This window comes from Pangasianodon hypophthalmus, chromosome 21, assembly GCF_027358585.1.
Source record: "Pangasianodon hypophthalmus isolate fPanHyp1 chromosome 21, fPanHyp1.pri, whole genome shotgun sequence".
Lineage (NCBI taxonomy): Eukaryota > Metazoa > Chordata > Actinopteri > Siluriformes > Pangasiidae > Pangasianodon > Pangasianodon hypophthalmus.
Window position 1 is genome coordinate 13,096,081 of NC_069730.1, and position 14,215 is coordinate 13,110,295.

The window sequence follows — 14,215 nt, forward strand, 5'->3', positions numbered from 1 at the left end:
TTACAGTGGATTAATCCTGAAAAAAATTCAAAGACATACTAAAAGCATAAACTCAGACTCACCCCTGTCGGCTGAGGATGTTTTGTGCCTGCTGCTCAATGAACAGGTCTCCTGGGGAGATTCCATGGCGCGTAGAGGGCAACGAGGCACGGCGTGCTGCTCGGGGGGATCTAGGCACTGCAGCAACACCTCTGGCCTGTTGGGCTGACCCCTGTTCCACAGAGGGTGGAGCTTCTTGTGGGTATGATCGGCGGTTGCTGTCTGGTGTTCTCCGGTAGTTCTCCAGGTTGACCCTTTCGCTCTCTTGCTCTGCATCCAATCTCTTGTCTCGAGAACTAAAAGTGTTTCTTCTTTCCCGGTGTGTGCGAGAGGCAGAATCATCAGTTGGTATGGAAACCCGGCCAACGCCTGAGCTGCTGTATCTTGACCTGTTGGCGCTACTGTCATGCCCCGTCTCCTCTCTCCACTGTTCCTGTTTCTGCCCATGCCCCCCATCAGGCAAAGCTTGCTTGTCCAGCGACTCTCTGCGGGCTCGTGTGTGCCGTGGCGTGTAATCTGTATCCGGCTCCTGGTCAAGCAGGATCCCATAACGTTCTGATAACTGGCGCCGGCGCTCGGCTTTGTAGCGAGCTATTCGTTCAGCTTTGGAGCTGAGGCTTGTCACGTCAGTGCTTTCAGGATTGGAAGCCTGCTCAGGATGCACAGGAACTTGTGGATTGGGCCATGTTTGTGCCCTTGATTGCCTCTCTGTGTTGTCCAGCTCATCACGACTGTAGCGCCTCACTATGACAAGATGAAAGAAAGCAGAAAAATGAGTACAGATAGGATGTAGAAATACTACATTTATTATGATTTACTCATAATACATTTAATTCTATAATTATACTGTATAACATTATTTCAGACAATATGCAATGAGATTTATAACTTCTTTTGCAAAGCAGATCTAACAAACTGTATGTAGTATTTGTTTAATTTTCTCTAACATTATTATAGGAAGTGGAAAATGGGCATGTTTCACTTTAATTGGGGCATTTTCCTAGTTGTCAACTGTCTGAGGTCATGTGACAAATATTACAACAGTTTATTTAACATGAAGTGACTTCCTACAAGCACAATACCTGGTTCACTTGAGTCTGAAGCACGTGTATACCGTGGCGTGTCCTCCTCCAGTAGCCGATTGGTCACCTGGCCGGGTGTGTATTGCATGCTTGTAGCCAGAGCAGATGGCACATCTGTCTCTATACCCTCCAGCCTTCGTGCAATCCTCTCTTTTCTAGAGAAAATGCCATCTTATTTGATATATTTTGGTTGCTTTGAAATTGTGACGTCAGTAGGTATATGCTCTAGAACAGGGGTTCTTAACCTTTTTCCCAGTGCGACCCCTAAATGGGATTCACTTAAAGGGATGGCTGGGCCTGCGTTGATGCACAGACGTGAGAAGCCCGATTCACAGAGAAACTTGGACGTGAAGAAAAGTTTTTTCAGTCCCATTTTTCTCCAATAAAAATCTCACCTTATCTCAGAGCTTGTAAAGGCCAGATGGTGCCATTAGGCAAACCGTGCATGCACCTATCAAAATTATTTTGTTTATCTTTTTTTAGCATCACACTCATGACACCCCAGGGACCAAACTGGGACCCTCATGGGGGTCACAACCCCCAGGTTAAGAACCTCTGCCCTAGAAATGTAATAATTAGTAGATATACTCACCTTTTCATTTTATTATCACTTGTGATATCAGTTTCAAAATGCTTTCGTAACTCTGAAACTATAAAGAGAGTCTGTGAGGTTCTCAAAAATCTCTAAACTTCTCCAAGTGAAGGTTGCCGGTTTAGAACCACTCACCTTTGGGCAGCACAGCAAGGATTTTGTCCTCTGTGACAGTGTGTGTGTTTTTGTATTCAGTGGAAAATTCTCTTGTAAAGCTGTAAAGCACAGAAAAGTTAAGAACATTTAAAGATTCTTATTTCAGGAAACAGATATTCAAATCGTGAATATTAGCTCTTCCTAAATGTCTGAAAAACTGTGGGCTCAGCAAAATGTAACTACTGCAGTCAGAAATTTCATGAACAGAAAAAGAATGCATTTCAAGCAACACAAAAGTAAAATGCTAATTTTCCACATAGAGCACTTTAGGACCACCCACAATTTCTTAGTGATAAACAAGTGTGTTCTGGAAGCCTGCGTTAGTCCCATGCTTCTGTGTGACATTTTAAGATGAATTGGTAAATTGTGTCATGGACTCTGATTGTCCTCGTGGTCTTCCTACAGAAATAGATTAGGAGCTAAGCTATTAATACATGCCTTGAGTTCTACTTTCCCATGTCACCATGCTTGCCTAGTCTAAACAGGGTACTCCGATTACCAATGTCTGCAGTGAACACATACCGATACCCAACACTACACTCCCCCCCACCCGGCTTTTTTTCTTTGGTGGCTAAAGACAAATTAGGCAACTTTATTATGAGCTCTAATTCCAGGTGAAACATTTGATATGCAAGTTATGAAGACAAAATATGTACACTTAATATTTGGATTGAATCATACCTAATAGAAATGTGTATAATCATTAAAATAATTAAAAACTTCATAATTATTGGAACCCTGTGGTAAGGAGAAGGGGCTAAATTTTTGTATATAATAACATTTTCCCCACTTAATTGAAAAAATTAACAAAAAGACTTAATTATTTCAAGACTTTCAAATATTAATAAATATATATATAAAAAAACATTGTGGAAAAATTGACAATCCTAAGAAATACTTAAATAAAAGCAAGCAAATTGCCGTTCTTGAAAAGACTCAACAAATTTTTACATTTTTAAATGTAAAGCTCAGTCACCAGAAATGCCTTTATATTGGGTTAAGTCACTAACAAGATGCCATCCTTATCACCACGGGAGAAAAAAAACAGCTTGCAGCACAAGAGAGACAGATGGATGCTGACCTAAACAAGTAATGAACATAAAAAATTGATTATCAATATTGAAACCAGGGCATTTTTTTTTTTAAATTGAAACCAGGATTTCAATATTGCTGTTTAAAGAATATTTGGTTAAAAATAAAACTATTCCGTGTCCCCATGAGTTTAAGCTTAAAATATCACTCATTGCATTTGTTTTATATAATGGATTACTTTCATGAAGGGTCAATATTTCAAAAGCTGACTGTATGTGCTTTTTAAGAAGATTAATCAAAACTCTAGACCCAAAAGTCCAGATAACAGCCCAATTAACAAAGCCAGAGATTTTGGCAGATGGACAGCTTTGTCCTGAAATCTCTACAAACCCAGAGGCAAATGCTGGAGTATGGAACAAACACACATTCGCAACATAAGGTTCACCCAGATAACACCACAAAGGAAGCTGCACTATTCAAAGGCTCTCACTTTAATCACCCCATTCAGTAAACAATTGAAACAGCAATTCACATTTATCCCACTACCTAGAGGTCTGTGCACCTGGATTTCCACATTAATGTCTCTTTACGTTTGACTCAAGTTTCATGTATGGTTTTAAGCATTTGTGATGTGATAATCATGTTTTAAAGGGCAGATAATCAACACATGTATTCCCAATGATCAGATGAGTCTAACCTGCCTAACTGATAACTTGGTGGTCGCCTCTCCTAAGATCTACATCCCCCTCCAAAAGTATTGGAACAGCAAGGCTAATTCTTTTCTTTTTGCTATACTCTGAAGACATCTCTGGGTTTGAGATCAAAAGATGAACAAGACGATGAATCAGAATTTCAGCTTTCATTTCCTGAGATTTATCTAGATGTGTTAAACAGCTTAGAACATGGCACCTTTTGTTTGAACCCACCCATTTTTCATGTGAACAAAAATATTGGAACATGGCTGATTTCTGAATTCAATCTACTGCTACCATCATGAGTTACATCAATAAAGATTAGTTTGCCCATTCCAGAAGCAGCCATGCATTAAAAATAAACAGCAAATCTTGTAGTGGAATAAAAGAAAAGCACACCTTGGTGCTTCTTTCTGTAGTATTGTAGCGTTGCAGATTTTAGCTGCTGACTCACCACCAAGCCCTGTAAAAGAGACAAAAAAATATTACTTGGATGGGAAACAGTATTCCTCACACCAGACAGGAACATACAATGCCTTTATTAGGATGTCTGCAAGGTCTAGGCACATATTTCCCCTTCAGATGATGGGGGAGTATGGGTCAGACTAAAATGGCAGCAACTAAAAATCACCATCTTAAACATAGCCATAAAGCTATTCCTGTATAGACAAGTGCAGTGCTTACGTTACGGTCTTTTAGAAGTTTTATTAGACAGGTGCCTCCTTACAAACTTTAAAATGACCAACCTTGTCTGGGACATGAAGGCAAAATCCCCTATAAGCACTTTCCACACTTAAATGTGCAGTTTGTAATTTTTAGAGTCCTCTGTTGTCTGCGAGGCAAATTGCTACTGCAAAAAAAAAAAAAGGACTTTGCTCACAGCCAACCTCACTGCCTTTGGTGAAACTACATATGGTGCCTTTTTCAGAAAAGGTGCAGAGCTGTGTAGCTGTTAATTCTGCAAATGGATCTACTTTCTGGCCCAGAAAAAAAAATATGTAAACAGACTCTTGAAAAAAAACTCTTGAAAAACGAAACTAGCCAAATTAACTGCAGTTTTTGTTTTGTTTTTTTGGTTTTTTTTTTTGTTAGGTATTTCTTGAAATAATATTATAATAATAGGTCTAGTAATACACTAATACAAACATTATCAACTGCACCTTTAAAAGCATCTTTTTCATGATTTTACCATATCTGTAAAATTAATCAGACATCAGATCAACCACCTGCACCCTTAGAATATCTGGAGCTGAACATAATGAAAATGTGAACAGAGTAAGCACTAATATCAAAGCCTAGGGGTTTGTGCTCTGTGCAAGTGCCAGAGCGAAGCTTAAGGATGCTGACTGGCACAAACCAACAACCTAGAGAGGGGAGGAATGGGGGATTTTCTAAAAATACAGAAAGGGGTGGACAAAGTGAAAAATAGATCTCTCTCTAAAAATGTGACCCCTCCTTCGTAAGCACATACAGCTCTCAGCGGAGAGATGGCAAAGGGAAAAGTCATGTACTGCAAAAAGATATGAACAAGTGATTTTTCTGGAGAAATAGTTGTTAGAAAGGCTTTGATTTTTGTGATCTCTGACATCACACTGACATGGTGCCAACAAAAAAAGCTGAGGTGAATAAACTCCAGAATTGGATTAAATAAGAGATATGGACACTACAGAGTGAAGATTTTTCATATCATAAAATCTCAAGTGGGCAAAACATGTAGAGCAAAATATGTACAACACTACATAGCCATTTTGCACATACAAAACACTTTTTATTGGTCAGCAGTGATTGATCAACCTTCCACTCTGATGATATGAACAAAATCCAACTTTTATGCTCACTTCAAACGATTAAGACAAGGCAGTAGCATGTACAAACTCAATCCCACGCAACTGTCACTCCTTTCCTCAAGTAGACATACATCTAGCACCACAACAATCCCACACTTCATCTTTTCCTGCTGCCAGGTAACAGTATCCAGGCAAAAGGAACCAGGATCTTACCTTGGCTGTACTGTGCGACATGGCCGAGGTAGTTAGTAATCCATGGGTTCCGAAACATGTTGCAATGTAAAAAGTACAATAAGGTTTAAAAAAAAAAAAAAAAAAAAAAAAAAAAAAAGGAGATCGGACCAGACAGAGAGGGAGACAGAGAGAGAGGGCAAGACCTCAGTGTGATGGAAATGCAGACCCATGCACAGTCCAGGGGAGGGGAGACAAATCACATACACATCAGAGAGAGAGAGAGAGAGAGAGAGAGAGAGAGAGAGAGAGAGAGAGAGAGAGATGGGTGTTAAATCAGCTCACAGGCTGTAATCTGACTGCAGGCAGAAATTAGCCTGGATGATATAAGTGGGCTGTAGTTACATAGTGGATTCCCAGACTTTTGGCACATCTACCAACAAACATGCAAAAGTTTAAAGGTATTAAATTCCCAGGACTACAGGGGTGCAAATGTGTATCACTGGGTGGTACCCAATTAATTATCATGATGGCAAAAGTAAATTGGTGCAGATATGTGTATGTGTGTGTGTGTGTGTGTGTGTGTGTGAGCGAATGAGTGAGTGGCTGGCTGTAAAATGTGTACTCCAGGATGCAGGTGAGGACTCTCAGTCAGATACACAGAAAGACAGAAAAAATGTTCAATAATATACATCTGCAACATGTACACACTTATCACAATACTATTTCTCTCTCTCTCACACACACACACACACAGGCATTCATCAGGTTTTGTTTACACCAAGAAATATTTCTATGAGTGAAAGAGTTCACTAGGGGGCACAAGAGCATGTGATTTTTAAATGTGCTTTAAAAAAAAAAAAAAAAAAAAAAGTCTGACCCACAGGAGGTATTATGTAATTTGATTCCTCAATTATATGCTCTTTTTTTACTTGACTTCTCACCACTACAAACAAGAAAAAGAGAGGGAGAAAAAAAAGCATAAGAAAAGAAGCAGCAAAGTTCATTTCATATTAGAAAAACAACCGATTTGTAAGTACCTCTTCCAGGACATCAGTAAGAATTACCAAAAAATAAACAAATTATCTGTAACTTAAATCCTCCATTCTGTAATTATTGCAACTTTGTTGTTAATAAATTGAAGCTATGTTTAGACAGAGAGAACATTGTTATTTCTTAAACACGATTAAACACTTGTTTTCATAAAATAAAACATACACATAGACGTTTGTACATGCACTGTGTCCCCGTCCCCAGCCTTTCACTGCCCTGCAGATCCCCTTAATAAGGTAATGTGTGCTGTGATTGGTCAGGAGGCCAGTAAGTAGGTGGGGCAACCTTGTTTATCCTGCTGCTCTGTCCATGTGCTCTTCTGCGCACTTTCTCTTAGTCTGCTGCTCTTCAGGATCATCAGACATTCTCTTTTTACCACTTATGCACCTTTATGTCTTTTAGAAACTCTGCGTCTTTTTCTTCATTTCAAAACACATGCCCTTGTTGGTCTTCATTACCACTTTACCACCATTACTCCTAAATATTGTTCAGCCAGCCACACACTCTCAACATACTCAACCCTCAGATGCAAATAAACAAACTTCTGTGTAATCCTGACATGCGCTCTGCTCACATGCACACTATTTTTAAGCTGAACTTAAGTGATGTCCCTTAAATCACATAAACCACAGAGACATGTAGACTGCTACTTATACCTTTATTACTGCAATAACCTGGATCCAGAGTTTCTGGTCTGAATATGCTGTCTTTTATTCCAGGACTTTCTTAAAGAACCATTGCAAACAGCAATTTCACTCAATAGCATAGCTATTTTCAGGACAAGCTGAAGAGTCTTATTTAAAAAAAAAAAAAAAGGATAGTTGCAGTTCTATTGTAAAATTCTTTGATATACACACACCTGTGACCACATCACAATCACTGAATTCTGTATTAATTTGCTGGGTTTTAAACACTTTTAAACACTTAAGCTGTTGGCTGTTCATATAGTGCCCTTATCTTTGTCTGTTATTTTGCTCAGCAACCACCAACTACACTGCATGGCAGAAGAATTGTTTACAGCAAATATTACTAAAAATAAATGACATTATTTATGGACTTTATCATACTGTTTTGTTGCTGTTTTATAAAAGCAATAAGTCACAAGAGGGCACGCATTACAGTGATTTTATCATGGGTAAGGGGGTTTTAGGCACGGCACTCCGCTTTGTGTCGTGCCTAAGAGTACTGTTACTTCTGACAAAATCACTAATGCACACCTTCAGGTGGATTACTGCTTTAATATGAAATGTGTGTATATTTTAGATAGATAGATAGATAGACACACAAACAGACAGATATATAAATGGCTATATATACACACAATACAGACACATATATATATATATATAAAATGTATATAAATACATTTATATATATATATATATATATATATATATATATATATATATATATATATATATATATATATATATATATATATATAGACATTTATAGCCCATTCAGTTCAATCAAATAGGTTAAAAACTATAGAGACATCGAATAGGTACCAATAAATCAAATAAGTTAATTCCTATAAGAATTCAATAATAAATATATTTTTATATCACAGAGAACCATGGTTATAAATAACATCTCTAAGACTGGGGAGGGTATATGCAGTACTATGATAGTTTGAGTCCTACAGGAGGCCTGTGCATTGCCTTTAAAATGGATCTGTTTATCCATGTAGGATATGACTAATATGTTAATCATCTCCAGATGCATTCAATGTTTGTGTATGAGAAAGTGCCACTGAGGTTTCCAAGCAGCAAACTTCTCAGTTAAGAAAAAGAAAACCAGCAGGCCCCATAAGCATGGTGGCAAGTTTCTTTGTTTGGACAGCTGAGTGCAAAAGCAACACAAAGTTCAGCCTGCATTCTCAAGCATACACCAAAGATTACCAGCATACACACACGTGCACACACACACACACACACACACCTGTTGAGGTTACATTCCACCACATAAGCCTTTGGAATCACTGTAAGACTACAAACATTACAACAGTGATGCCTGGTGGTGATAGGGAGGGCTAAATCTATCAGTAGCTCAACAATGAAACTATTAGGACTGAGTAATGCAGTATATCACAAGGTCTCATCGATAATAAGAATGCTGAGATTGGCAGCTGTATTTGTGATTTCTGAGCTTTCTGTAAGTGTTTCACGCTTGTAAAGAGTTTATGCTGTGTTTCCTCGAATACCCTTCCACATAAACAGAAAAGTTGTGACTCTCTTGTTCAAACCAAAAACACTAAACTCATGATTCTGCGAACTCTCCTTTTGTTGGACGATATGTGCTTAGTCTATCTACTGTTGAATTTTTGGCTCACGCTTTCCCGTTGCACTTTATTTTTCCCGTTGCACTTTATTTTTCCCGTTGCACTTTATTTTTCCCGTTGCACTTTATTTTTCCCGTTGCACTTTATTTTTCCCGTTGCACTTTATTTTTCCCGTTGCACTTTATTTTTCCCGTAAGGCAAACAGAAATTGAATTTAGCTGTTAAGTGTTAATGAACGGCTGCATGCATTAGTATATAATTATAATACTTGTATTCAAGTGTCATGAAGTCAACCCCAAAAAAAAAAAAAAACAATTCATTGTTGATCACAATTATGTCTATTAATAGTGGTCAGCCAAAATTCAATAATTGTAACAGGCCTAATCCAGACAGCAGATTTTGGGACAATAACTGAAACAAATCAAGAATTTTTTTGTGTGCAGTGAAGTTAGAAGCGTATGTATTTTTGTGGTATTCTTTGTCCTGGGACATTAAAGTGAGAGACAGCATAAGCTTATAAATCATTTGGAACATACAGAGCTCAGTGCATATTTTTTGTCCAGTCCATTTTTCATCTTATATAGGCCAGAATACAGATCTGTATATAGCTTCTATATAAACACACATTTAAAAAAGAAAGATTAATAAATATTTTATATGTATATTACATTTACTTACAGATCTTATACTTACACTACAACACATGCTATACTGTACATGCATATTGTTCAATCTGGACATTCTGGACATAGCGTAGTTGGGTGGGAAAAAATACATATTCTAATATGCAATATTTACATATTTCTTGGAATTTCTTTTTCCACTATTTTTTATTTATCTGTTTCAGTGTCTAAGGTACTTGAACAGTAAAACTGATTCTGACTTCTAAACAGAAGGTCATCCCAGATATATATATATTTTTTTAACTATTTTACCCCCATTTCCTTCAGCCAGGCCACAGAACTTTACATTTCATCATGAAGACTGCTTTCACATCATCACTCAGGAACTGCAGCATATATAAATCACCATGATGGCAACGTAAAATGAATATGCTTATCCCTTTGGGTTTGCAAGACTTGCTAGTAATATGGATTTATAATTTTCTTTGTGTGTCTCTATGCTAAAATTTTACAATCACCAAAAGAGGCTCAACCTTTCAATATGCAAACTAACAAATCTAAGAAAACAGATGTGGGGGGAAACCAAGCACAGAATTATTTTAGCTACAAATGAAAGGGCAATAGTCCATTCTATTGGCCGTTATAAGGAATGGACATCTCGGGTAAAATTATTATTCGAATTTTTTTAAGGCATTATTCTAATATTTGAATATTTCTGTTGTGTGCGTGCGCACACACACACACACACACACACACACACACACACACACACACACTAGATACATTAAAAAACATTAAGCCTTTATCTGCTGTAGTGCATGCATGGATGAATAGTGTGACAGTAACCCAGTTTGATCTTGAGCTCGAGTTACTGGGTGTGGAGTTCCACAAGTTCTTCCTGTGACTATGTTGGCTTCCTTCAGGTTCTGTGGTTTCCTTCCACATCCCAAAAACATACCACTAGGTGAAATGGCTATGCTAAATTGCCCCTAGGTGTGAATGAGTGAGTGTGTGTGTGTGTGTGTGTGTGTGTGTGTGTGTGTGTGTGTGTGTGTGTATGCCCTGTGATGGCCTGGCCTCCTTTACAGAGTGTCCATTCTTCATGCCCAGTGTTCCCTGGAGCCACTGGGACCCTGACTAGGATAAAGCGGTTACTGAAGATGAAAGAATGAATTCATTAATTAACTTTAATTACAGTTGCAAGGCATAAACTCCAAAGCAGGACTGCTGTTTCTCTCCTGGAGTATCACTTAGTGTACTCTGTACCACTTAGCATGTGCAATTAAACGCAATGCTGAAGACTTTTTATATATATATATATATATATATATATATATATATATATACATATATATGGCAAGTATCTAATGTCAGAAGATGATGATGATACATTCCCATACAAGGCGATTCTTCAGAAAAGTTTTGATAAGGCTGAAAGCAGCTTATCAGATCCTGAGAGCAGTAAGCAGAGAAAAATAAAATATGCTAGATCATGATGGCACACTCACGATAGTCAGGATATTGCTACTTAAATGCTTAACCAACTAATTATTCTACAAAGACCCCTTCCAAAGACTCCCAGTTCTACAGATCACACTACAGTTTTATAATTTCCCAGCTTTAAAGGTGACATCTGTAGTGCTTAATAGATCTCACTGGCCTACAATAATCAAAAACGTTTAAAGGAACAATATGAATAACTAATACACACAATATGGCCATGCATTAGATATCACTAGTTTGCCTTATGTTTGTTTAAAAGTGATCCTTCCAGCATAATCATTCAGCGTTGATGGTTTTATAGTTTCTTTATATGTTTCTTAGTGAAACATAATTCCTCCTGCCACTTTTTAAGACCATTCCTTGATTTGAGAGGAAAATCATGCCCTTTTGCTTTTTTTAAATAATAAAATAATCCCTCTTGTAAAATTGGTATCCCCCTTTCCATTCTGTGGACACAAGTCAATATGTGATAGCACTTATGTTAAAGGAAACACTAAAAACTGCTAGTGTATTTAGGCTAACTAGCCTCTATATTAGTATGTAAGTTGGCTAGCTAACTGGTTCTTCTTTGCTCACTCCCTCACATGGTGAGATAGTTAACATACAGTTGAATGCAAAAGTATGGGCACCCCTGGCCAAATTACATATTTTGTTGATTTTTATTCTGTTAATGCACAGTTACTTTATATCTGATGAACTTTATAAAAAAAAAAAGAAAAAAAAAAAAAAGAAAACACTAGATAAAAATAAAATAGCAGTTGTAGTATCTGCTAAATTCTCCAATGTGCGAAACACACCCCATTTGGCAGATATCACAGCTTGCATGCGCTTTTGAAGCCAGCAAAAAGTCTATTTAATTTTGTTTAATTTTCAAAAAAAATGTTGTAGAAACCAATCTCTTTTCAGCTTTAGTTTCTTGACTGACTCTCACATTTGCTTAACAATTTTGCTGATATTTACTGGAATCCTTTCTTCCATCGCCCCAGACAACTTCTCCTGTTCCACTGGCCACCACACAACCCAAACACATAACAGATCCACCACCTTGCTCAGCAGTTAGCAAGGTTCTTTATATCAAATGTTTTTCCTTTTTTTCTCCAAATATACACTATATGGCTTAAGGTTTGTGGACACCTGATCATAACACTCATATGTGCTTTCCGAACATCGCATTCCAGCTTTAGTCCCCCTCTGCTCTTATTATCCTCTCTCTTCTGGGAAGGCTTTCCACTAGATTTGGAAGTGTTGCTGTGGGGATTTGTACCTATTCAGCCACAAAAGCATTAGTGAGGCACTAATGTCAGGTAAGGAGGGCTGGGGTTCAGTCAGCTTTCCAACTTATCCCAAAGGTGTTCAGTGGCATTGAGGTCAGGGCTCTGTGCAGGCCACTCAGTTCTTCCTCTCCAACCTTTACAAACCATGTCTTTATAGTTCTCGCTTTGTCCACAGGGACATTGTCAAGTTCCAGTTAAGGGAAATAGTAATGCTACAGTATACCAAGACATTCTATAAAATTGTGCTTCCAACTTTGTGGCAACAGTTTGAGGAAGACCCACATATGGGTTTGATGGTCAGGTGTCCACAAACATTTGGCCCTATAGTGTACCTTTCATGATTTTGACCAAAGTGCCCCATTTTTAAATCATCAGTCCACAGCATAATGTTCAACATATATCAAAAGGCCACTTTTGTGATGAGGTCACAAAATGAGTTCATTAAGACCTAACAAGTTAATTAAGTTCTGAGGCTTTACAACTGGAAAAATGTCCAAACTTTTGCACCTTTTCACTTTTTTACCTCTTTTTTAAGAGCATCAAAAAGTAACTGCATTAACATTCATAGCAAAGGTTAGTGCAAAGGTTGTGTTTACTTCTTTTCACTTCAAAAATTAATAAAATAAGTAATTTAGTCAGGGGTGCCCAAACATTTGCATACATAGCTATGTTTTCTTTTTACTACGATATTTAACTATAGCCATTTAGTTGCTTGACCCCACCATGAAAGCACCTCCAGAACATTTCCTATTATTCAACCACTGCTGAAGGCCAGTTCTAAATTCCTACTAAGCAGGAGGGGTAGGGCTGGAAGACTCCCATTCTCTCCTCTGCTCTCACTCATCTGCCTTTATTAGGAGAGAGTGCAAATGGTATGGTACAGTATGTTTATCTAGCCACTGGACTGCAAACAACTGTGAAACAAACCAGTCATTTAGCACCATTCTTTCAAATCCAAACCCAAAACCACAAGACCAAGACCCTGCCTGACGAACAAGGCTAATAATCACAACTAGTTCACCAATGTGCAGTTCTGAAATGGCATGCATTAGAGTTTACAGTGGTTCAAGATTGCAGTAAAAACATTACATCGACGAGTGGCCAATTATCCTAAATTACTGCATGTACTGAGAAGCTTGAACAACTCCCATGATCCAATGATACACATAACTACATAAACAATCCAACATAGTAGGCTATGTTTAATCCTGGTAAAACTAACTTGGCTGATAGTTATGCTCTTTTACTTTTCTCACAATTATAACTGCTGATCTAGCCTCACCTTCAGTCCACACGAATTGATTTATCCTTTGCTAAACTGCAAAGCATAATCAGAATTGTAACCAACTCCAAGAAAGCACCTGGTTCATACTGTGCAGCACTTCTGCTCCATTATCCTCCGATTTCTCTAGATACTGGAGCAGCAGCTTCACAGTGTCTGTGTTCATATATGGCTATTACACACTGAGCAGATGTGAAATCATTTACAGCAGCTGAGCCACTGAGTCCAAGTTGGTCTTGGAATACACGTCTTGAGAAATATTCACCTAAAAATAAAAGAAATAAGCTACAAGCCTGCTTGCCAAACCCAGTGCTGACCACAATACAGGTATCTTAGAATAACAAAAATCCTCATCTATCCTCATCTGACCCTGCAGACTTGAATCTATGTAATACAAATATGTACAGAATAAAATATGACACGCTGTTTTTGTGTATTGTGGCCCGTCGCTAAGCTGTTTTTCAATAACAGCACAACCTGAATTTCTTTATTCCTCTAATACCACAGCAATTATTATTATTATTACTATTAATAATGATAATCATCAGAATCAGCATCATCATCTCCTGTTAATTATAACCTCTATGAACATTATGAAAAAAGGACTTGCACGTCCTGTGTACAGACCAAAAGGCAAAAATATCTACA

At 37.8% G+C, this 14,215-nt stretch overlaps 1 protein-coding gene across 11 annotated transcripts in view; it reads right to left on the minus strand.

Annotated features, from left to right (window-relative positions):
* Positions 1 to 14,215, minus strand: part of svilb (supervillin b) — a 60,189-nt gene that overhangs the window by 40,281 nt on the left and 5,693 nt on the right. For 9 of the 11 annotated variants that reach the window (XM_034314675.2, XM_034314667.2, XM_034314671.2 and 6 more), the window contains exons 1-6: positions 5,594 to 5,666; positions 3,993 to 4,056; positions 1,849 to 1,928; positions 1,714 to 1,771; positions 1,122 to 1,276; positions 63 to 783 (exon numbers count right to left, since the gene is read on the minus strand). In XM_034314675.2, the coding sequence (XP_034170566.2) occupies positions 63 to 783; positions 1,122 to 1,276; positions 1,714 to 1,771; positions 1,849 to 1,928; positions 3,993 to 4,056; positions 5,594 to 5,651 (1,136 nt within the window). In that variant the 5' untranslated portion in view covers positions 5,652 to 5,666. Of the gene's footprint in view, positions 1 to 62; positions 784 to 1,121; positions 1,277 to 1,713; positions 1,772 to 1,848; positions 1,929 to 3,992; positions 4,057 to 5,593; positions 5,667 to 14,215 lie in introns of those variants that run through there. The other 2 variants (XM_034314674.2, XM_034314673.2) reach the window with 1 other exon arrangement.